Raw genomic sequence first — 25,144 nt, forward strand, 5'->3', positions numbered from 1 at the left:
CTAGTTACCCTATCAGAAAAAGAAATGTTTAGTCTCTTTTTACCTGGTTTCAATGATACCATATTGACACTTTGTGAATCGTTGGTTTCTAGACATTTACTAACCATCTTTTAGATACCATGTTCTAGATTTTAACAGGAATTGAAATGAGATTCATTGGCTTATCTCTTCATATTTCTACTCTGTTCCCCTTGTTGTCCATCTCCAATCTTGTAGCACCTCTGCCAATCACATTGTCTGCTTGGTCTTCACTTTCCTCATCTATTTGTTTGGAATTGGGATGAATTTAGATGATAATCTGTCTCTTCCAACTCTAAACTGATTAACCTAATATGTTTGATTGCAAATTCAAATTGCAAACTCCTAAAATATCTAATTGCAAAATTCAAATTATGTAAAAAAATGGGGATTGGCTGTTTGCCTCAGTCTTCTAAGTGTTTCCAATTCGTTTTATCTCTGGATGTGGCTTGTTTTCATATGTAACTACCTAGGGAAGGTACATTTGTATATAACCATATTGCCTACCTTGCTGTGATCACTCTCTAGCTTTCAAGATTAGCATACTTAGAAGTGTATATGGGTTGGAGTTGTAAAACACTTTTTAAACCATAAAATTTGTTATTACCCCACTACCTTAAACCTTTTGGTAGAAAGATGCCAAAAGCTTCTTAGGTGTATACTTAATCATACTTCATTCCTTCACTCTTCCTGACCTATATCAGTACATAAACTTGGGCCTTAAAGTTAAAGCAGTATCCAGTGCCTCCCCTAACTATAACTAAGGAATCACAAAGTTGTCAACATACTTGTAGTTCCTGCTTTATTCCCTTTCCACATTGTCTTCATTTTTCTGGTATGAGAGAGTTTAGCCTTCTGATTTTACTAAGAAAAGACCGGGAGGACAGAGTAACAAAGCATAGGAAACAGGTGGATTTCTTTCAATGGGAGACTAAATTATAGGAGCAAGCAGCCTTCATCGCAAGCTTCCCTCCCCTCCCCTTCCCCCCTTTCCCCCCCACACCTCCAGAATCTCGATCACTTGACTGGTGGATCTTGTTCCAATACTTAGGAAAAGAAAGCTGGGAAACAGATGGGAACCAGAAATTGTCCTAACAATTCCAAACTGCCTATTAACCAGTAATTCCGAGAACTACTTTACCCGTTTTTTCATTGGAACTGTTAATAAAGGAACAAAACTTTTAAAAAAAATAGTTTTATATTATTGAATTTATCCAAGACATCATCTAAAGTCGTTAACGAGAATAAGCGGGGCAAAGGGACAGAAGACAATAGTCTAAATGATAAATTAGGGCTCCATACTGCATAGGAAATGTCAATCCAACCTCCCGGGTCTTTTTACCCTCAAACCGAACCCTATATGAGTCCCGGTAAGGCGGAGGGATCAGGGATTGCACGGCAGTACTGTGACGTTGCGGCGCTGGTTCCACTAGGCAGAAAACCGTACATGCGTAGTGGCTGCCTATAGCCTGTCTCCTTCCTTGCCCCTCCCCCAGTACTTCACACGCTCATTGTCAAGCGACGGCGGCGAGCGGGCGGTCACGGGGCGCACTAGAGACTCCGATACCTTGTGCGCGTGCGCCTTTCTCTTCATTTCTTTTTTTCCCCCTTATCCCTACCCCAACCCCCGTTTCCATTCCCTACTGCCGAATGTGCTAGGAGCGCGAGATTCACCTTTCTTTGCTATCTCTTAACCTAGAGCTAACCGCCTAGGTGTGAGTGCGTCTCGCTCGTCCCCCTCCCTCCTGGGGCTTTCATACGCGCGCGCACTCTTCCCCTAACCACCATCCCCTCCCTGCTTTCCCCCCCCTTACTGTTTCTTTCGCGCACGCGCGCCGGCTCGCGCCCTCTCTCTCGCTTCCCTCAAGCCCGCGAGATCCCCCCTTCCGCCTCGCGGCGCCTTCTCGCGCCGCCGCCTCCTTGTATCCCTCACACATCGGGCCCCCCCCCACTCGCTAACGGCGGCGCCCCCTCTCCCCAACCCCCTTCATTCCCCGCGCGCTCGGGCGGGCCCGGCCCCAGCCCAACCTCCCCCCCCCCCCCAACTCCCCTTCCGGACGCCGCCACCATGTTGAAGCCGCAGCCGTCTCAGCCATCTCAGCCCCAGCAGACACCCATCCAGCAACCGGCACCAGCACGCCGGCCTCCCGGGGGAACCAGCCCCCCCAACGGAAGCCTCGGGGGGACCCCAGCCTCCGCCTCGGTCCCGGGACCGCCCACTGCCGCTTCTCCGGGCCTAGGGCCTCCTGCCGGAGGCAGTGGGATCCGCCGGGGAGGTGAGGGGGTTTTGCCGCCTCAGCCGCCGACACATCAGCATCAGGAACGGCCCGGGGGCGCTGCTACTGGCAGTACCAGGTGAAGAGGGGCAGGACGAGGGGGGAATGACGGGATGTGGGCAGCTCAGGGCCCCTGCTTGTTGGTAGATGTCTACCATTAAGGGGCGGGAAGGAAAACCCGCGGATTGCCTTGACTCGGCCACTTTCGAAGGAAGATAGTGTCCAAGGTTGGGCGGTGGGCTGCAGTTGTTCGGGGGGAGCAACACTAAGGTTCCCCGATCCAACTTTCAGGAGGGGTTCGGCGGGGACTCTCGGGCTCAGCCAATAGGGATGAAAGAGGAAGCAACGTGTGCCCTTACAGACTGGCCAATGGAGGAGGTGGGGTCCCCGACTTGAAGCAATGCAGAGTGGGGACTCTCCTTTTGATCCCATTTGGGAAGAGGGACCCCTAAGTCAGGCTTAATAGTGGAGTATGATGGGGAAGAGGAGGGGGTGGCCTTTTTGCCAACTAGCAGATTGTTCAGGAGAGCCTAGCCCTGGACGGGGAGGGATGGACTGAACAAAATGGAATGCCCCCCCACACACACACTCCCGGCCTAAGAAGAAGTGCCAAGACTCTGGAGGACCTAGCGTGCGTGTTGTGCGTGGTGTGTGTGTGTGTGTGTGTGTCAGTGTGTGTGTCAGTGTTAGTGTTGAAGAGGTTTCATCAATGGCCGGGGAAGGAGGGAGAGGGAAGGGAGAAAAGGAGGGGAGGTAAAGGTGAGTAGGGTCCCGGCTCAATTGATGTGAAGGGTCTCGCGGTCCCAAAGCTTAGCCAATGGATGGGAAGAGGCGGGAAGGGGTCCCTAGCTATAGCCAATTGGGGGGGGCGTGGAGTCCACAGTTGGGCCAATGGGTAAAGAAGAAATAGGTTGCGCCTACCCCCCCCCCCCCGGAGGGAACTGCAGACCCTGTATAACCCCCTGTGCGCGCGCGCACCCTAATACGTGCGCGTGAAAAAGGTGCCGTCTTATGACAGGGCGTTAGTACAACGTTCCTAGGCTCCGTGAGAATAGCTGTAGCCGGCACGGTCTAGACCAATATTTGGCTGGCTGTTTCTAAGGTCAGGGCGGGGGTGGGAATTCGGCGGACCACACATCTCTCTCGTGGAGCTTATTGAGGCTGCACGCAGGCGCTCTGGGGGCAGGAAGGCGAGCGAGCGTGAAGGAAGCTTAAGGGCTTTAGTGCGCAAGCGCTGAATGGGTGAGGCCTCCCTGTGGATAGTGTCTGCGTCTGCGCGATCTCCTCACCCCGCCAAACGGCCCCCCTCCCCCCAACGGCCAGTTACATCAGCTTGTGAAGACCCCGGTATCAACGGCGGTTAGTTCTCCCCAGAATGGGTAATGGGGCTTTTCTTAGGGGGCTTGCTAAAGGTGCCTTTGGCTTTCTCTATGGAGTGATGGGTTTATATTGACTAGTCTTAGATCCGGCTCCATGTGCTTGGGGTTTGTTTGACCATTGGTTCCTTGGTGGTGGTGGTGTTTTAAATTCTTAGCTCTGTTCCCTTGACGTTTAACGAGGACAGGACAATGACCTGTTAATTTCTTGTTTCACAGAACAATTTGGACAGGGAATGAAACTATGGGCTTTGAGGTGAAAATAATAACCTATCAATTCTCTAGTTCTTTTCTTAAGATGAGGGGGAAGTCTGGAGACTTTATTAGATTTATAGATTTTCATTGCCCTTGGTCTGAAAAGGTATAGGGACATCTCTTATGCAGCTTTTATTATTTCCTAAAAAAGAAGCGGATCTGTCTTACTTGGCTAATGTTGGGTTAAAACATTCTTGACCCTTGTAGGTAGAAATGTAGGAGGGAATTGGGCAGACTTTTAAATAACTGGAAGTGTCTTTGTTTTTATAGGGGACAGAGCACAGGAAAGGGGCCCCCACCGTCACCTGTGAGTACCCTTCCAATAGTCAAATTCAGAGATGTAAAAATATGAGATTGAAACAGATGGGATAGTACTGAAAACGAGGTTCATTGGCAAAAGAAAAGTCAGAAAGGTAGAGGACTAGATACCTGATAGCTGTCTTCCCTGTTAGTCATCAACTTGTCACTTCCCTGTATTTTCAGGTATTTGAGGGTGTCTACAATAATTCTAGGATGCTGCACTTCCTTACTGCTGTCGTGGTATGTACCTGTCTTCTAAAGTAGCTTGGAGGGGACTTTAGATAAAGTATGATGTGAAGTCTTTAAGTATCACTCTTTTTGCCAGGGTTCCACTTGTGATGTAAAAGTGAAAAATGGTACCACATATGAAGGTATTTTCAAGACTCTGAGTTCAAAGGTAAATATTCATCAACCTGGTTTGGAAATTGGAACCATTTGGAAAGGGAGCAATGTGGGAAGGGCAGTTCAGTCAGTCTTAAAGATAGACTTTAAAACATTTGTTTAACTATTTTATATTTTATATATAGTTTTACATTTGCTTTGTAAAAATATTGTTGCTAGGCAGGTATGCATTTTTATGATTTCTCCAACTTGATTTTTTCTTTTCATAGTTATGTAAAGTATGTGGTTGGCATTAGAAATTGGGAGTTAGGACGGATAATAGGAAATATTTGGGAAGGAGATCAAAAGGGCAGGTACCACAGCAAATTCCATACTTTGAGAAAATTTCAGACTGTATCTGCCTTCTCCAGTATTGATTTAAGGCCTTGGGGGGGGACGGGTCTTGCAGTTTGAACTAGCAGTGGATGCAGTTCATAGGAAGGCTTCTGAGCCAGCAGGTGGTCCCCGTCGAGAGGACATCGTGGATACCATGGTGTTTAAGCCAAGTGATGTGATGATGGTTCACTTCAGAAATGTTGACTTCAATTATGCCACTAAGGGTAATGTTTTGGGGGATTTATTTATTCATTGGGAGGACAGGGAAATTTGTTTTCTCATGTTCAAAGTGACTGTGTGAGGTCACATTGTGTGTGTCCGTCCCTATCTGTCCCTGTTCAAGAGAATAGGACTTCAAGAAAGCCAGGTAGTTCAGTGGGTGGAGCACAGACCCTGGAGTCAGGAGACCACCCTAAGTTCAAATCAGGCCAGATACTTATAAACTGATTATAAGCAAGTTACCTAATCTTAATTGCCTCCCACTTTTCCCCCTCTTCTCCCCAAAAAAGAGTTGGAGTTGTGTTGAGGCTTTGTTTTCCCAGATGTAGCATCCCCATTCTGCCCTTCTGAGCTTTAAAGACATAAGTCTATGAAACCTCATGTGATTCTTGGTTTCAAACTATTCCCATAGATAAGTTCACAGATTCTGCCATTGCCATGAACTCAAAGGTGAATGGTGAACACAAAGAAAAGGTGCTACAGCGCTGGGAAGGGGGTGATGGCAACAGTGATGACTACGATCTTGAATCTGATATGGTATGTTATATCTTTTGAGAGCTTCTATAATGTTCGGCTGATGTTGGGTTATGGGTTGATAGGCTTGGACATTATGTTGGGACTTAAAGTCAATTTAAGATGGTACCTTTAGAAATTGTGGGAGGTACAATTATTGGTTCTTTCCTAAAATTTATCTATTTTTTTCCTCTTTCTTCCTCTTCCTTATAACATGTGTCTTCTTTCCCTTGTCCATTTTGCAGTCTAATGGATGGGACCCTAATGAAATGTTCAAGTTCAATGAAGAAAATTATGGAGTAAAGACAACTTATGACAGTAGCCTCTCTTCTTATACGTGAGTTTCTGAACACTTTCCAGAGGTAGAACTAGGTAGGGCAACTATCAAGGTGGCAGAAACAGATTTCCATCCCAAGTGGGGTGTAGAAACCTAAACACCACTTTGATACTGATCTTTTTCTTTTTTCCCCCCTCCCTTGTCTTTTTTTCTCCTGCTTCTCTTGACTTTACATTGTGGTTGTGATGGGTTATGGGTGGGGAATCCTCTAGGGTTCCCTTGGAGAAGGACAACTCAGAAGAGTTTCGTCAGCGGGAGCTCCGTGCAGCCCAACTGGCTCGAGAAATAGAGTCCAGTCCTCAGTATCGTTTACGTATTGCTATGGAGAATGATGATGGACGAACAGAGGAGGAGAAGCACAGCTCTGTTCAGCGACAGGGCTCAGGTCGTGATAGTCCCAGTTTAGTGTCCAGGTCAGTACATTGTTGAGGGCCCCAGGATTGGGGGGAAGAGAGTTGGTAGTATGAGATAAATAGCTTTAGAAAATATAGATGTTCTTATTGGCAAGGTTTGGCCTCCATGGAAGTGAAGCTAATTATATATTTCTGCAGCAATAGGTTTTATTCTGCAACTTAAGTAGAATCAGAAAGGAAATTAGAAAAAGGACCTGGGTAAAAGCCTTGGTACAGTGATTTAAGGAGAAATATAACCCATCTGTTTTTTTAGTTTTTAGGTTTTTTTGTTTGCTTATTAATTTCATTTGTTCCCTTTTCTTAGGGAAGGGAAATATATTCCTCTGCCCCAGAGGATGAGGGAGGGAGGTCCTCGAGGAGGAGTTCGATGCAGCAGCTCCCGGGGAGGTCGACCTGGCATTGGTTCCTTGCCCCCTCGAGGTGGCCCCCACCACCCTGATAGTAGTGGTCCTAGTCCTGGTCCTGAGCCCCGTGGCATCAATGGAGGTGAACCAGAACTGTGGGAAGGAAAGGGAAATTGAGAAAGTGGGACTGGATGGGGTCAAAAGGTTAATAAAGTGCTATAACTTGATATTTGCCATTTTTGTTACATTTTTCCTTTTTCTTTTTTAAACATGTAGGTCCTTCCCGCATGTCCCCGAAAGCCCAAAGGCCCCTTAGAGGTGCAAAGACCATGTCTTCCCCTAGCAGCCGGCCCCCTGGAGAAACTTCTGCCCCACCTCCTACAGGTAAGACTTCTAAAATGTATTGTATGGGGAGTTAAAAATTATAGAGAAAGAGATAAAGAATAAGTTGTGAAGTGTCCTGGATGGAATTAAAGAGAAATGTGTGGGAAGAATGGCAGCAAAGCTTTGGATAAAGAGAGAATAATAAGAAATACTACTTTTTTGGGATGGGATAGGTGTGTCATAAGAATAATTATTGTCAAATAAGTAGAAGAAAATGTATCTTGCCAACATGTATGTTAAAATGAATTAAGTGTCCAAATCTATTGTTTAATTTGTTTAACTTTGGTAGTTGGTCGGATGTACCCACCTCGTTCCCCCAAATCAGCTGCTCCTGCCCCAGCCTCAGCTTCCTGTCCTGAGCCACCTGTAGGCTCTGCAGTTCCCACCTCTACAACCTCCATTCCTCCAGTTTCATCAGCTATGGAACCTGGAGCTGGCCCCATTTCCCCCACCTCCCCAAAAGTTACGGCTCCTAGTGATGGTAAGGGGAATGGTGGGAGTCTAGGGGAAGATTAAAGGGCAAGATTTAATTAATTTCTGATTTGGTCTTTATAGTATATGGCTTTTTTTTCCCCCACTAAGGAAAAGAACTACCCCAAAAGGAGCCTGGGAGAACTCTGGAGCCACCAGAACTAGCCCGAATAGCTGGAAAAGGTGAAGATTAGTTTCTGCCTCCTCATCTTTAAACGTTAGGTGTCTTTTTTCTCATCCTTGAATGTTAGGTGACTTTTTTTCTCTGTATATTTTAAGAATAATGGGGAAGAGATAAAAGCTATGAAGGCTTTAATTCCAATATGTCTCATTATATTCCCTTAAGTTTCCTTGTTTGTTTTTTCCTAGTTTCTACATTTACAAGACTTTATTTAGCCTAGGGAAGAGAGATAACTTCCCTATGATATTTTACTCTTTTCTGTTGTTCTCTTCTAGCCCCTGGGCTTCAGAATGAACAAAAACGTTATCAGTTGGAAGAACTGAAGAAGTTTGGAGCTCAATTTAAGGTGAGGATTGAGAAAATTAGAATGAATTGTGAAATTACCTACAGGTAATCTGATATAAATTAAACGTGCAATTCCTCTAAACATATTTCAATAATATGTGTTTTTGACCTGCAGCTCCAGTCTAGCAGTTCTCCTGAAGCCAACCTAGATCCTTTCTCCCCCCGAGGTCCCAAAGAGGGTGGGGTGGAAGCCAAAGGAAAGGAAAAAGAAGTGGAGGGCCTTCTGGCTCCAGAACCCCTGGTGTCTTCTGGCTCCTCTAAAACAGAATCTCCACCTGATAAGGAGGAAAAGCTGTCCCTCCCCTCAACAGGAGGGACTGAGGGACCAGAACAATCTCAAACACCTCGACAGAACCAAATGGGCAGCCCTCCTGGGGGCATCAGCAAAGGGGATGACAAAGAAGAGGGACCTGTCACTGAGTAAGTGGGGTAGGGACTTGGGATAACATGCTTTAGTGGAAGGGAGAGACTGAAGGAACAATGCAAAAAGATGGGGGTATTAAGAGACCTACAGTTATTAACCTTGTGTTTCTTTCATAGTCAAGTGAAGAAGTCAACACTGAATCCCAATGCCAAGGAGTTCAACCCTTCAAAGCCTCTGTTGTCTGTGGTAAGATGGGAGCAGAAGAGGAGATTTTAGAGAACTGAAAGGACGAGGATGAACAATGCTCTGATGGAGTGAGGGGAAGGCAGTAGCAGTCTGTGGGTCAACAGCAGTTCATAATATTTATTCTTTATGTGGAAATAGGCAGTGTTGAGAAGGGGGAAAGAGGGAATATATAGGGGAAACATAGAGACAAGAATATTTTAAGAACACTTATTAGGAGAAGGCTGAATAGTTAAGAATTGAGCTAGGCTAAAAGTGAAGTTATAAAAGGGACTTGATAGACTTGAGGAGGCTAAGGTATTTACACTATTCAGTAAATACTTGTCTCTTACATACTTGAGTTGTTAGGGAAGTGCTGCTATATTCCCTTAACTCCCCTCAACTCCTCTCCCCTTTTGTTTTTTAGAACAAGTCAACCAGCACCCCAACTTCTCCAGGTCCCCGGACTCATTCAACTCCTTCAATCCCTGTGCTGACAGCAGGCCAGAGTGGGATGTATAGTCCCCAGTACATCTCCTATATACCTCAGATCCACATGGGGCCAGCCGTGCAGGTAAGAAGGGGAAAAAGGGGTAGAGTGGGGGATTTGGGAGGAGAGCAGCTAGGGTATATAACCCTGAGGTTTTGTCAGTGCTTCCTGAGAGGAAAATTGGATGATTTGAGGGAATCACAGCCCTGGTCCTTTTGATTTCTCCAGGCTCCTCAGATGTACCCATACCCTGTATCTAACTCTGTACCTGGTCAGCAGGGCAAATACCGGGGAGCTAAAGGTAAGAATAGGGAAAAGAGGTCTGAACCATGCAGCAGCATGAGTTGTTCTCATGGGATTGGGGAATATTGGGTCATTAATTGGTGAATTAAAAATACTTCATCTGGCTTTCAACTTTCATTCTCTTTTGGTATTAATACTGAACTTTAGCTGTGTCCTTTCTCATCTATAGGTTCCTTGCCCCCTCAACGCTCAGACCAGCACCAGCCAGCCTCAGCACCCCCTATTATGCAGGCAGCAGCAGCTGCAGGACCCCCTTTGGTGGCTGCCACACCATATTCTTCCTACATCTCCTATAATCCCCAGCAGTTTCCAGGCCAGCCGACCATGATGCAGCCCATGGCGCATTATCCCTCACAGGTAATTGGGGGTGGAACCAATGTAAGAATACCCTTAGATGTTTTGTTGGCCTTCCATCCTACTTTTGGCTCTCCAGGATTTGGGGAGGTGGGAGTTAGATCATATGCCAATTGGCATTTGTTGGGATGTATAGAAAATATCAAGAAGGAAACACAAGCCTTTCCCTTCTTTCTCTATCCTCTAGCCTGTCTTTGCCCCAATGCTTCAGAGTAACCCAAGGATGCTGACGTCAGGCAGCCACCCCCAGGCCATCGTCTCATCTTCTACTCCTCAGTACCCTCCAGCAGAGCAGCCCACTCCCCAAGCCCTTTATGGTAAGTCTCTTAAATTTTTAGATTCTTTGCCCTGAAATAAGCTCCCTTTCCTTTTCATGCATTCTTCCTGCTGATTCTTTTTCCCTCTTTACTGCTGCAGCCACAGTTCACCAGTCCTATCCACACCATGCCACGCAGCTCCATGCCCACCAGCCGCAGCCAGCCACCACCCCTACTGGGAGCCAGCCGCAATCCCAGCATGCGGCCCCCAGCCCTGTCCAGGTGCCTGACATGGGAGAGGATTAAGAGTTGAGGCAAATACTAGGGTTATAAAATGATGGGAGTAAAACTGGAAGAAAGAGGAATGAAGAAGGGATCTCCCATCAGAATGGGAGGGTTTGAGGTGGCACAAAGTAAAGCTAGTTGTGAAAATAGTTTGTTGCTTTGTCTGCCTTTGGAACTAATCATCTTTTTCTGACAGCATCAGGCAGGGCAGCCACCACACTTGGGTAGTGGGCAGCCACAACAGAACTTGTACCATCCAGGTGCCTTAACAGGCACACCACCATCTCTGCCACCGGGACCTTCTGCCCAGTCCCCTCAGAGCAGCTTCCCTCAGCCAGCTGCCGTCTATGCCATCCATGCCCACCAGCAGCTACCCCACGGCTTTACCAATATGGCCCATGTCACCCAGGTAAGTATTCTAAAATAATATTTTCTAGACTCACTTTTTAGTATATTTACACAATAGGACTTGATTTTTTTTTTTTTTTTTTTTTTTGCTACCCAGAATAGTTTTCCCAGCCTTATTGAATATCCCATTAATTCCCCTATTGTGATTTTAATGTAACCCTTGTTATTTAGAACATGATAGTTATTCCCAAGGACTCATAAATTTCTTTTCCAAGTTGTTCTCCTTCTGAACAGTTTTACTAATAGTGTGTTTCCTTTTTCTCCTGTTTTGGAGTGGAAAAACAAAGCCATAGGAATTTTTCTGATAATGATTTGTAGCGGCTGTCTGAGATAGGGGTTTTTGTTTGTTCCTTGTGAAGTCCTCACATCTGCTTCTTTTCTGAAGGCCCATGTCCAGACTGGAATTACAGCAGCCCCACCCCCTCATCCTGGGGCTCCCCACCCACCCCAGGTGATGCTGCTGCACCCACCCCAGAGCCATGGGGGTCCACCTCAGGGGGGTGTGCCCCAGAGTGGTGTGCCTGCTCTTTCTGCTTCTACACCTTCACCCTACACCTACATCGGACACCACCAAGGTGAGCAGACAGGCCTTGTTTATCTGCCTTTCCAGGAAGGGAGGGATAAAGATATAAGAGGGGAGGTAGAAGAAAGGATTCGTGAAATCCAGCTGAGGGAATTTGGCAAGGAAGATTTTAGGCTGGTGGCAAGAAAGAATTGTAGGACTGAATGGGAGACAGAAGGGGCTGCCTGATAGATGTTGCCCGTTTGCTGCATCTGGTCTGCAAAAGGTTTTAATGTGGTTTGTAGGCCATAGCTGCTGCCTGAATTTGATTAAGTTTGTTGCTCCATTCTTTGCACTCTGTCCTTGGGCTTGTCACCTATAACCTGACTTGTGGCTTATCAAGCTGTGGTTAACTGTAGTAGCGTGCCAATTAGGAAGGGTTAAAATAGGAATGAGGCTGATAAGGTGGGAGTGAGAGCCTGTGAGAAATGAAAACTAACTTGAGAAACAGGCACATGCTTTGAAAGGGCCAGTGTTTAACATTGGACTTTGTGGTTTGTTGTTTTTACATAAATGTGGCCGCCTCCTTCAAAGAAGTTGGACAGCTCTAGACTAAGGGATAGATGGCTAGGTTCTAATGTTCCTGATCTCTTCTCTTTCCCCTTCAACCAGTTCAATCTCATCCCTCCCAGCAGCTCCCCTTCCACCCCCCGGGGAACTGAAGATGGTCCTGGCCGTCACTTGAGAGACTTCCTTGAGTGGAGGGAGGAGTGACCTATATCTCTTCCCCCAGCAGCTCGGACCAGTACTCTAGCCCTCCACTCCCCTCCCCAGCCCACCCCACAGGGGGAGTAGGGAACTCCTACCAAGCACCTTGAATGGGGCAGGGGGTGGGGTGTGGGGTAGTTTGGGGGGACCTCAAGGCGGGGCCAGGGTCTAGAGGGAGTGGAGGATTCCTGCTTGGCCCATCCTTCCTCCTACCCCTCCCCTTCATTCCCTGCCATCCCTGCTGGAGACGGAAGATCTTTTATTTTCTATTATTTATAACCTCAGACTTGGGTTCCCTTATCCTTCTTTCCCATTAACCTGAGACAGACACATAGACAGATGCCCCACAAGGATGGTTGACAAGGACTTTTACTTTTTATTACATAAAAAATATTTAAAAAAAAAAAAAAACAAAAAAAAAAAACAGAAAAAAAATAAAATTTTAAACTAACTCAACATGCCTGGAATTCCCTCTCTGGGGAAAAGGACAAGTGTGACCCTAGTCTATCACAGGACCAGGGCATCAAGGAAAAATACAGAGGTAAGATATTGGGGGCCAGAGTCCTTAAGTTGAAGGGAAGGGTGTCACTAATGAGATTTGTCTGGCTGTGTTTCCTTGATTTGATGATCCGGTGTGTGTATGTGTGTATGTGTGTGCGTGCTCGCGCATCTCTTCCTCCCAGACACAGAAGCAGAGTGGTATAGTGGAGAGTATAGAGAAGTTCTTTAATTATTATATTACTTGTGTGACCTTAAGCAATTATTTAACCTTTTTAGCCCTCGGTTTCCTCATATGTAAAATGGTGTTGGGGGAAGGAGGGGAGTTGAACTGGATGAGCTTTTTATTAAAGATAATTTTGCAATTTATAATTCAAAATATTATGAAGTAGTTGCACTCCAATTGAAAGAAATTACCTGCCTTCTCTTCTTGGGCTTGCTAGCTAGAATAAAGAGAATCAGTCTTATATCTTGTGGCTCTTGGCAAAGGTTCTGATCTTGTATAACTAGATTGTGATGGTCTAGGTCACTAGTTTGAAATTGTTTAATATCTCATTTATGCCCTGATGGCTTGTCTAATGGAGGCTAGGGTTTAAGAGGACTGATCTGTCAAGTCTTAGCTTAGGAACTATTTCTCAGTTCTATTATTAACTTGTAGTTATAATCTGGTTTGTGGGTTAAATAAGGCAATATGTGATATATTTCAAAAAGTGAATTATTGCCATGATTCTTACTTTTGATTGAGTATGGGGATTTGTAAGGTTTTCAAAAGAGCAGTGGAGTCAGGTTAAAAAAAAAGGTTTAGCTTTTAGGAAAAGTAAACACTAATTGCTGTGAAGACATTTTAGGCATTTCATGGCTTTTCTTTGGTGTGTGGATAAAAATAGCTAGACATAGGTTTTTGCTTTATTAAAGAGAGAATCTGGTTATAGATACTGCATTTTCATGTTTATTCCATGATTGCTCTTGAAGGAATGAAAGCAGATGTTTGTGTAATTCCACTCTTACTCTATTGTGATAATATTCCAAAGACTCTAAGATATTTGGGGAATTTTACCTGGCATCATGGCATACACGGGTAATAACTACTATTGGGGAGGCCGAGACTTGCGAATCATTTGAGCTTGGGAATTCTCAGCTGCAGGGGCTGATCAAGCTGTCTAAGAGAGGGGTAAATTAACAAGAAATGGAGCAGGCCAAGGCTTCCATGTCAGACAACAGTGGGATTTGTTCTTGTCCTGGTTTTTGTACTGCTATAGGGGAATTTCTTTTAAAATAGGATTTATCAATCATGTTTACTTTTTGGGCACATTTTAAATAATGGGACGACTTGAGTGTATAATGAGGCAACAAACACTCTTCTTCCTTGCAGTGCTCTTGGATTGTTGGACCACTCAAATTAGAAGCTTCTGTCTTTTAAGTTCCTTTCATTAATTCAGATTGCAGTCCATATGTTTGATGTGTATCCTCCCATATTTTAGCACAAAAGGTACATAACTCAAGTGTCCTGTACCTTTTTTCTCTTGACCAGTGGAACACTAGCTTCCTATCTTAATATGTATTCATCTCTTCCTATTTATTTGATGACATCTTTTACATAAACCTGCTCTTTTTTGAAGTTGCCTATTACTTTTACTATATTATAGTTTGCTCACACTGTGCCTTTATATCATCTTTGTGTTGAGTTTTTGTTTGGCTACATACCAAAATAGCAACACTTAGGCAAATATTTCTGAATACCAATATATTGCCTTTGTTTCTTAGATTTGATGCTTATTGGGGGCAATTTCCAAAAGGTAATTCCATGTCCCCCCTAATTCAGATCTGGACTTAACTTGTTTGTCCATCTGTATGTACTGATGCACAAGTGCTAGATTGTTGAGCAAAATGCATACCATGCCATCAGGGCAAGATATCCTATATCCACTTCCAGTTTTTGCTATGTAGATGGTCAAAAGCATATCCTTGGGTGATTATGGATTTCTTCTAGAAACTATGAATTTCCGGGGCTAAATGCAAACAATATGTCATTTTTAAGAAAAACATTTAAGATTTTTAAGTGTTCTCTTAAATTTGGACTCCTTAAAGGAGAATATATTGGCAAGTATATATCTATCCATTTTATCCTCACCTAAAAATTTATAATCAGAGGGGGTAATTAAGCAACAGAAAGAAAAAACCCTCTTTTTTGATTTTTTTTTTTTTTTAAATAATTTTGATGTATAGATTGACAGATTCTGGAAGAATATTCTAGTATTTAGTCAATAAAGTACAGTGGGTTTTAAAATGTATTTTTCATTTCCTACTCATTCTCTCACTTAAGATGCCTTCATTTTGTGTTTATAACTCATTTTGTACAGAGTGTATTGTCACATGTCACTAGTTTGGTATTATGGGGCATTTTATTTTTTATTAATAAGGTCTTTGGTATTTCTCTCCATATCCTCTAGCATGTCCCCTCTAGCATGAATTCTTTCTGGCAGTTTTCCCCATCTTGGTTCTAAAATAATGTTATTTCTCTCTTTTCTGAATAATTTGGACATATTAAATACTTACTAAATGCTTTTTTCATTCTGTGAACCTGTTCATCAAGCCAGGGTTCAAAAATTGTACATGCATCAGTACAGGTGGTTCAAATGTTCTTGATGGGGAAAAAATTCATTCAAATATTTTCAAATCTTTTTCATTTTTCTAATGATTGCTCTCATTCCATTTTCATCCTTGAGTACTCTTTAGTTTACTTGACTTGGATCTTTTGTAAAGCTTTCTTTAAATAGGTTCTCCTCTCAGCTTTGAGAGAAAATAGTGTTCATAATCATCCATCATTATTCTTAACAGTTTTGCCTTTGGATGATTTCTTGGCAAGTAAAATGTTTGGTAATTAAGGGATTTTCTGGTCTCTTCTGGCAATTTACATTGATTAAACTTTTGCATTGTAATTGGTGACGATATTTTTGATGCTTATTTTCCCTTTTTTTGGTCAATTGCTGTTAAAGTAGATCAGGACAGAATTGTTTATATCATATGTACCATAACATTTTTTATCTCCATTATTAGTCTCTTTACTAATTCTGATCTTCATGAAGTGTAGGATAGTTCTTTTCATGGAAAATACTTTTAAGTTTTGTCTTTTTTTCTCAGTACCTGTGACAATGTCTGCCAAAGAAGGTATTTAATGATTGGTTCTTACTGTTTTTTTCTGAATGTAGGTTTCTTTATTTATAAAATGGGAATAATTAAACTCCATGTGGTTGTTAAAAAGAAAAAGACTTTTAAAGCCTTAGAAAGCAGTATAACTAGGCCAGTTGGGATAGTGTGAGTGTTGGATTATGTGTAGACCAAACAGTGTAGGTTGCTTACATTTAACTGCCTTTGTTAAATTAGAGTCTGGATGAAGTGAAAGGCAAATTAAAAAACAGAAAAACTTTTGACCATTTCTGATACATCCTGGCTGGACAAGTAAATCACTTAATCTTTCTATGCTTTAGTCCAGTAGTGGTGTCAAACTCCAGTAGAAACATTGACTTAGAAAACCCAAAGTTAACATTCTGTTGAATTGAGTTTTTATTTTAAATATCTCCCAATTACATTTTCATCTGATTGTAGCACTGAGAAGTTTGGGCTTGAGAGTTAGACAACTCTGTTCTCTTGTAAAACTTCTAAGTTATAGAGAAGTATCAGTCTGCCCTTGGTAGAAAGGAAGTTTTCTTCACTGAGGATTTCTTTATTAAAAAAAAAAAAAAAAAAAAATCAGATCCAGATCTACTCCCAACTTTCCATCGGGATCTTTTTTAAAAATCTAGTAGTTTGTAACACTTAACACTTAATGCCTAATTAAATTTCATCTAACTTGATTTGTCCTATTCTAATCTATTAATTTGGATCTGTCAGTATTCTGACTCTTCTTCAGTCTTTATATAGTCAATCTATAAATTTGTTGTTTTAGCTTCAAGACATCAATTCCTTATTTAAAAAAAAATCTTAATAGTTCAGCTAAACCACAGACACACCTATCATGTCTGACTAAGAGTTCTACCAGTAATGTTCAGTTTCATATTTGCTCTTTCCATTTATACTTTAGTCATTGTATGTTATTTCTCTGTTTCTGCTTACTTCACTGCATCATTTTACATCCTTACATTTCCTGAATTTCTCATGGTACAGTAAGATTTTGTTAACTTCCTACATTGTGATTTCTGGGTTAATACAACAAAAGATGCTGCTGTGAATTACTTTGAGTAATGTTTTGTTTTTGACCTCCGTGTGGTATATTCCTTAACAGATCTTTGGAATAAAGAGGGTGGGTCAGAAAATTCAATGATTAATCCAAAATATGATCTTGTTATTAAAAATTTGTATCCTTTCAATCAGATAAACATTTAAGTGCATACTATGTGGGAGGCACTAGGAATACAAAGACAAAAGAAATCAAAAAGAAACCTGCCCTCAAGCACTTATATAGGACACATCTACCTTTGTATTTATAAATGCATGTAAAATAAATACAAAGCATTTGAAGTGAAAGAAGATCAAGGAGTAAAGTGTCATATAGAATCTGATACCTGAGTCAAGTTCTGAGGTGCAGGGATGAGTGACAAGCTTGGGTGAAAACTTTGAAATCAAGAGTATATGGTATTTCTAAGGTGTGAGAAAGCCAGTTTGGGCTGGAGTTTGAGCTAAGTAGTGACATGACTGAATCTGTGCTTTTAAGATATCACTGGTAGTTTATGTGGAGGCAAAGAGTCTAATCACAAAACTTGTTTTAAAAGTCCATAAGTGATGGAGTGTGAGTGATTAGATGAGTTAATCACCAAGGAAAGATGATGGTAGGTTGTAAATACAGATGACTGAAAAGGTTAGTGGTCTTCATAGAAATAGGGAAGTTTGGAGTAATGTAACACTGAGTCTGGATATATACAAATCTGGGAGTTTATAGAAATTTAAGCCAACTGGATGTGGAGGTAGAGCAGAGAAAGGGCCCAGGACAATATTTTAGGGGATATAACCCGCAATTAGGTGACATGATAAATGGATGATGATCAAGCAAAGGAGATGGGTTGACCAAACTGGAATACAGAAGAACAGAGACTGGAAAAGGAGAGACTATCTGGAAGGAAACAGGTCCAAATTAACAATTTGGAATACTTTTAGGCCATGCTAATGACTAGTAGTAACGAAAAAAATCATCTTTTTGAAAATAGCATTTCAGGAGAGGTTTTGCATTTTCAAAAATTGGAACTTCTCACAAAGACTAGCTATGCTGTTTCTGAGCACTCATCTCCCTAAGACTTTTTGTCAAGTGACCTAAGATTAAATTTTTAGATCTGATAATCTTTTTATTTTTCTTTGCCATTCTCAAAGCAAAATAGGATATAAAGTAGTTCTAGACATGTTTTCTTATACCACATGTCCCAAATGTTGTATCTGTTCCCTTTGTTCTATCCCTGAGATAGTTTTAAATTTTAGTTGGAAGCAGGTACCTAAGCAGCATCCAGGATCAAGACAATACAGTGGTTGGAGGAATATACATGTAGAAAGATTGTGACTGTTACTCTTGCAGAAGTGTTTCTTTGGGTAGAAACCTAAAATTCACACCTTACATAATAGATGGGATCGCCAAGAGCTTTAGGTGATGAATGTATCAGGCTTTCTAGTGTAATTGAATTTGCCTCAGAAAATCCAGTGACACAATGACTTTTAGAATCATCAAAATTTCAGGTAACCCCAAGAATCAGAAAAAGATTTCAGGATATTGGATAAATTTAATAAGTGATCAGATCTGTGATCTAAGTGACCATTAAAAAAAAAAAAGGTCCACTTTAGCACTACAGGTTGGCTATATCCATCCCCTCTATGTCTCAGTATATCCTACTAGAGATAGCAGGAAAGGCTTAAGGTCTTGTTTTTATCTTACTTCCTGAACTTGAGCTGCTTGTGTTTCAAATCAGTGAGCAGTCAAAATCTCAATGTCACAATTACTTAATGTCCCTATTTTCTTTGGTCATATCTGTTTTGCTTGTGTTTGTGGTTTATGCTGAGTATAACCAACCACTGAAGGTAGAGGGAGAAATTACCTATTACCAGATACATCCTTAATTATTAGCATACATATCATTTATACCATTTGACTTGTTTTGAACAAATATGTTTTGGAGGTAGAAGGGATCTTTAGGATAAGTACTGAGAATGGGAAAAGTAAAGTTCACAATTCATTAAAGAAATAATCTAACATATATTTTTTTCCTTGTGAGTTTAGAAAAATGAGGAATGTGGTTAAAATCACTACGCCATCCACTTCTGTGTTTTCTGGAAAGCCCAAGTTGTAGTTACCTCTGCTTGCAAAAGGAATATTGTTAGAATGAAGGGAACAGGAGGTGGGAGGAATAAGGCCCTCAATCTAATGTGAACAGAGAGAATGAAGAGTTTTTAAAGTGTTAATTATGGACTTTGCCTGTGATCACAGATCATATAATCTTGTTGCCCAGAAATTCATATTAAGCTTCTTTCTTCACAGTTTCTTTCCAGAATTCTTATTAAATCCTTAGAATTGAACTAGTTTAAAATGGGGGGAGATGGAAAGGAGAGGTGGAAGGTCACCAAGAAAGGCAGGGAAGGTGGCGCATATTAAGTCTTCCAGCTATTATCTATATCTTGTACAGGGAGTCAGACCAGTTCAGGATTATATAGAATCACTGGGAGCAGGCTGACCCAAATTGAAGAGTTAATTCTCTGACCACCCTCTCTTAAGATATTCCCAGATGAACTCAATCAGAATGAATAGAGAGCCCCAGGGAGAATTAGTCTCCCAACTGGTGTCATCCCTTTTAACTCTTATCAGCACAAAGCAACAGTGAGTGTTCTCCCATATGTATCCAAATTGGGGGTGGGGAGAAGGGAGGAGAAACAGCTGAAAAGCACTGTGGATAGAGCATGGGCCCTAGAGTTAGGAGAACCCGAGTTCAAATCTTGCCTCAGGCACTTGACATTTCCTAGCGTTATGAACCGTGGGCAAGGCATTTAGCCCCAATTATATCATCAAAAAACAAACAAAAAAAAAACCTCAAGTGAGCAACTCATATCTCTAGCTCTAGTAGTTTCACTATCTCATTGTCCTGGACAAGCACCTACCTTGTTCACAAACACATGTGTGCTCCACATCAATCTGGTGGAAGAAAATTGCTCCTGTTAATAAGGTTTACATCCAAAGTTTAGAAAACAATTTAAATGCCATTTAGGAATGAACTTGACCCCAGTGAACCTGTTCCCCACATCGGAGATGTTTTAAAGAGTGCCTTCCTCTTCCCTATACCTTGCCCACTATTCAACCCCAAATATTGGTCTCTAGTAAGGTCTCCTGAAAGAGACTGGCATCTTATTTTGCAAACAGCAGGTGCTTCCTTGTATGAAGAATGGGGCCATTTATTGGTTACCACTACCAAAATGTTGCTTTCCAACCATGGCTTCTAGAGTCTATTTGAGCATGCTAATTTTGCCTGTCCTGTCTAGTGGTGTGTGTTTTAGTACTTTCTCCCACGATTTCCCTTTTTTTTAGGCTCCAGATTTTTCAAGTTTCTAACTTTTTCTACTCTCTTCTTAGCAGTAGCCCAGATTATAACTGTGACACCTCAGTATCTTCCCCAGATACAGAGCTCCCAGTTTCTTCAGCCACCTCAATGCCTAGATGTGTCCCCCCTCATTTAGGACAGTCAGTGTAAATAATGTGTAGAATGGCTCTGCTAGAACTTGCAACCAGAGGGGAGGGAATGAGAGTCCCATAGGGGGTAAGTACACTGTTCTCTCCCAGATCAACTTCTGTGCCCTTGCAGTGCTAGAAAACAAGATTTTGACTGCATACCCACAGAGCCCAGTTACAAGGCCAATAACTGAGCTACTTCAAACTGGTTCCTAGACTCAAAAGCCTCTCAGAATGGTGAGCCAAATGGGATGTCTTGGGGGCAAAGTGATCTATCTCAAAGTTTGAAATAATCTCCACCCTTGATTAGAGCTAAAAAGCACTGCACTATTTGCAAATATTTAGTGGTACAGTGGAGATGGAACAAACATTGGGTCTGGAGTCAGTACTCTTGAGTTCTCAAGACACTTAACTAGGTACGTGACCTTATGCAAGTCAATTAATCTCTTTGCATCAAGTTTTTTGCGGAGTAAGAGCACCTACCTCACAGGGTTGTTGTGAGGATCAAATGAGATACTATTTGTAAAAGGCTTAACACAGTGCCTGGACATAATTAGGTGCTTAATAAATGCCTCTTCACTTCCTCATTCTTGGTGGTGACTGCTGTCAGCATGTTTATAGTCCATGTGGCATATGATGCCAACATTGTGTGGTTTGTACATTGTGTGGTTTTGTCCCTCAAGCCTTATTGGCTGCCACAAGTTCAAAATGGGAAGGTTGGGAAGGGATTCCATCAAGAATTGGGCCTGTGTAGAAAAAAATTTGTCATCAAAGTGTTCCGAACTTCTTTCTCAAACCCTCATTTTTACTGGCTCTTGATCAAGTTCGAGATCAGGAATATTAACTACTCAAAAAGCTGTGCAACTGGCAGCATTGAGTGGGAAAGAGAAGGAAACCACTTACTAAAGACGCATTTATTAGGCACCAGCTATGTGCCATGCACTCCCCTGGGTGTTGACACTTGACTAGTGATAATGTACTGACCTTCCGTCCCTTTGGCAGTCACTCCTGCATTCCCTGCTTATTTCCATCTCTTAGGTCCCTCGTTTCCCCTCGGGGGACACTTTACCTTATTCATTCCCTTGTTTCCCAACCCCTTCCCCGTATATTTTTTTTTTTTTTTTTTTTTTTTAATATCATTGGATAGACCTTGCCCCCACCTTGCCCTCCTACTTCACTCCCGTGGAAGCCTGGATTCCCTCCACGCTCCATTCCTTCTTACTACGCCGTCTGTGTACCCTTGGCGTAAGGGGACCCGCAGCTTCGTCACGCCCCGCCTCTGGGGTCCGGTGGCGATGAGTAGCAGTTGTTAGGACAAGAAGGGGAAAGGGATCACCGTAAAGGAAATTAGGAAGGAGACATGCTGTGTTCTGGAGGTGGAAAGATCTGCAGTATTCTACAAGATAGCTTAACCGCATCCGGAAGTGACGTCACGTGAGGGCGAGCAAGAACTACGTCCGAAACTCTTCAAGGATTTCCGGCGGAGCGGGGTCCGCGGAAGAAACTTGAAGACATTCTAGGCCACAGCGGGATATCAGATCCCACAATGCAATACCAGGAAGGACAAAGAAGCCCCGCCCCCTCTGCCATAGCCTCACGGGATTTGTAGTTTGCTGAGGGCATATTCAAAAGGACCTGTAATATAAATTGAGGCACTTTCGCGGGACCTTATAAAATACTATTGGACTACCCCGACCCTGGGCAGTAGGTATTTTATGCCTGAAGTATATTGTTAGCTTCTTTAAAGCTCCTTTCCTGGGCCGGCAATACTTAGAAATTCACACAAAAGTACTATTTGTCAGGCCTTGTCCTTTTGACAGACTACCTGCTACCCCTCAGTTCCTAAAAAAGGGGGAAACAAGGCCGTTAATACTTAGCCTGAGCTTACTGCACATCACTGCCTGCCCTCCAAATCCATCCCCTTTCCACATCTTTGATCTCATGTCATTTTTGGTGGATCTCAAAGTTCCAAAGTGGGTGTTGTAGTGGGTTGCAAAGATCAATGACTGTCAGTCTTGAAATCAGGTGACCTGAGCTCAAATTCCCTTTCTGACATAACGTGTTACTCTGCTTCACAATACCAGTGACCCCATGTTGTGAAGGAAGTTTTGAAAACTTGTGAGCCATTAATAAAAGACTGAACTGGTCAAGCATTCAAGGTCCACCATCATCTGATCTCTGAAATTTTTACTTTTCCAATTCCTTTTCCCTTATATTTTTGAAACTCAGATAAAATGTTTACGTCTTTTGTTTTCCAGCTTATATTTCTTCTCTGGAACGTCTTCACCTAACATCTCTTTGAAGCAAATCTAGCTTCAGACTCAACTAAAATTCATCTTCCTGAACCCTTCCCCCAAATAACTCAACCAGAAGCAGAGAATTCTCAAAGTACTTTATTATATTTTCTATGTGACTTTTAAGGATAAGGACTTATAACTTCATAGATTCCCTATAGGGACACTCCCTCTACCCTTGCTCTGCAACTTTAGGGTTACTTAGAGCAGTGTCAAGAGGTTCAGAGTGTTCAGAGTTCAGGTCTTCTGACTCTCTGATAAAGCTGTTCTCTGTCACATTGTTCTGTATTGTGATTAGATGTACATGGCTGTTCAAAAAAAATTGTTCTCAAAAAGGTACAGTACCGGGTGTATTTATAAGTAAGTTCTATCATCAAATAACACCAATATTCCATAAACACTTTGCAAAATGGTAAGGATCTCATCAAGGATATCCTTTGATCATTTTGAAAGTACTCTTAAACCTAAACTGGAGGGTGACAGAAATTTCTAATATCCCTAATGAACAGATGTTAAAAAAGCTATAAAGTAGATCACATCAAGCTGGATTTATGCTAAAAGTACAGGATTGATTCAACATAAAAAAAAGTTGCATAGACAAACCCAAACATCCCAATAACTGGGGATTCACTATTTGATAAAACTGAAAGTAAGTCTAGCAAAAATTAGGTTCACAGCATACTTTCCTAACCTGGTTTCATAAATTAAAAATGATCTCTGGGTTAGACAAATAGCTCTTACCATATACCAAGTTAGATTCCAAATGTATATTTTTGCATGTTGATCTCACTCCCTTTGTACACTCTTCCCCCCCCCCAAAAAAAAAATTTAAGAGCAGTTTTGTCTATGAAGTTAACTCAGCACTTTCAAGGAAAAAACTTGGGAAAATAGGAATCCATTAAGACAATGCTATTTGGGGGAGAGCATTTTCATCTATCCGAGAAAATAGGCAAAAGATGCTGGAACGAGAGTGCTGGGCTGTTTCTCCTCCCCCCACACTGCTCCAAATCATGACTAGATACCACAGAGAGGATTTGCCTCATTTTGCCTTGAAAGGAGAGGGGAAAGGGTTAGTCCCTATATTTAGCTGGCCTAGGAAAAAATACTTCTCTAAACACCATAAACCCTCTTTCTATCCTTACGGGTTCTACCAGCATCCCAAAGCGGGGTTAGACTGGAAGTGAGAAACAACCAATGAATTTAGCTTGGGGTGGGCAGGCTTTTCAAACCATGTCTCATCTTCCTATACCCTCAGGAACCAAAGTATCTTCTCCATTTAGCAGTTTCTCATAATTCAGAGGCTTTAAGGTATTGCATTAGAATTAGAAGTCAGGAAAACATGGATTTGGATGTCTCTCCTAACCTGTATGGTAATTTACCTCTATCATTTAAAACAGTCCAAGATGCCTTCCAGCTCTGAATTTATGACCACATTTATCCTTTTCCCTAAGGATGCTTTAGAAACCAGCTCACATTTTAAAATTCTTTGAACTCATTTCTGGGAGACAGACTCCCTAGCAATCTGATACCATCTTCTTCCATTCCTCATATTTGTGAACCCGTAGAAAGTGAAAGCTATGAAGGCTCATGTTTTTAGAAGCAGTAATTCTCTACCCTGACTGGGCAGGCTTTTTTATTTCAAGTAATCAAAAAAGAAGAGGCAGCCTAGGATGGGGGAAGGGGAGATACTCTTGGGAATTTGGAAGACCTAGGATGTCATGTTTTCTCCACTATCCCATAGGACCAATGGAATCAAGGTGTATTTCACCTGCATTTTTTCCCTCCCACTGTAAAAAGGTGTTAATCATGTCTTACTCACCTTGGGATTCTAGTAGTAACTCTCCATTTTCTCTCAGCAGCCCTGCTTGGTTTCGACTCCAAGGGAACATCATGCCTCACTCAGGATAAGCTGATCACCTGAAGTCTCATGACCATGCTGATTGACTGACTTGGTTTTTGATACTCAACACCTTCTCAAACCCCAAAATTGCCCCTTCTTCCATTAGACTGTAAGCTCCTTGAGGGCAGGGACTGTCTTTTTCTTATTGTATGCCCAAGGCTTAGCACAATGCTTAGCATATTAAGTAGACCCTTTTTGTTTATTGAACTGTGTGAGGATCAAATTCAGTAATTTATACAGTGCTTTGCAAACCTTAAAGCACATTAACCAGTGTGGCTTAATGGACAGAAAGCCAGCCTTGGAATTGGTCCAGGGGTCTCTCAGTGCCTCTAGTCAATTCTATAAGGCTATTATTATACATTGTTAAAGAAGGTGCTGATGTATATTGGAAGAGGGAGTTTCCACATACAAGTCCGCTATACACACACACACACACACTGAACTGTCCAAACAAAATTTTAAACTTACATTCTACAAATAAAGGTCAGCCATTTCTATTTAATGGATCTGTTTCTTGATGTATATGATGAGGGAATTGATGGCTCTTCACAAACTCTCACACACTGTGTATTTAAATCCCTTATTAGCAATAATAACACTGATTCTATTTTATATTCCACAATACTTCTAAGCCAAATTTAAGACTTAACAAGTATG

The 25,144-nt window shown here is 42.2% G+C and overlaps 1 protein-coding gene across 6 annotated transcripts; it reads left to right on the forward strand.

Moving 5' to 3' along the window:
- The first annotated feature begins 1,546 nt into the window (after positions 1–1,546).
- ATXN2L (ataxin 2 like) lies at positions 1,547–24,989 on the forward strand. 6 transcript variants are annotated; one of them, XM_074307669.1, is made up of 23 exons: positions 1,547–2,373; positions 4,196–4,232; positions 4,409–4,465; positions 4,551–4,622; positions 5,016–5,166; positions 5,574–5,698; positions 5,920–6,011; positions 6,224–6,424; positions 6,729–6,910; positions 7,045–7,152; positions 7,442–7,633; positions 7,735–7,806; positions 8,080–8,150; positions 8,265–8,569; positions 8,690–8,759; positions 9,163–9,309; positions 9,454–9,526; positions 9,698–9,885; positions 10,070–10,199; positions 10,300–10,421; positions 10,621–10,833; positions 11,218–11,407; positions 20,427–21,423. In XM_074307669.1, the coding sequence occupies exons 1-23, from the start codon at positions 2,087–2,089 to the stop codon at positions 20,507–20,509; spliced, it is 3,168 nt and encodes a 1,055-aa protein (XP_074163770.1). In that variant the 5' UTR covers positions 1,547–2,086; the 3' UTR covers positions 20,510–21,423. The 6 variants fall into 6 exon arrangements, with proteins under 6 accessions (XP_074163770.1, XP_074163347.1, XP_074163440.1 ...); XM_074307246.1 differs by lacking the exon at positions 20,427–21,423 and adding an exon at positions 24,444–24,989 and having other exon boundaries at positions 1,548–2,373; XM_074307339.1 differs by lacking the exon at positions 20,427–21,423 and adding an exon at positions 24,447–24,989 and having other exon boundaries at positions 1,548–2,373.
- Positions 24,990–25,144: the final 155 nt, after the last annotated feature.

Source organism: Sminthopsis crassicaudata, chromosome 1 (genome assembly GCF_048593235.1).
Source record: "Sminthopsis crassicaudata isolate SCR6 chromosome 1, ASM4859323v1, whole genome shotgun sequence".
Lineage (NCBI taxonomy): Eukaryota > Metazoa > Chordata > Mammalia > Dasyuromorphia > Dasyuridae > Sminthopsis > Sminthopsis crassicaudata.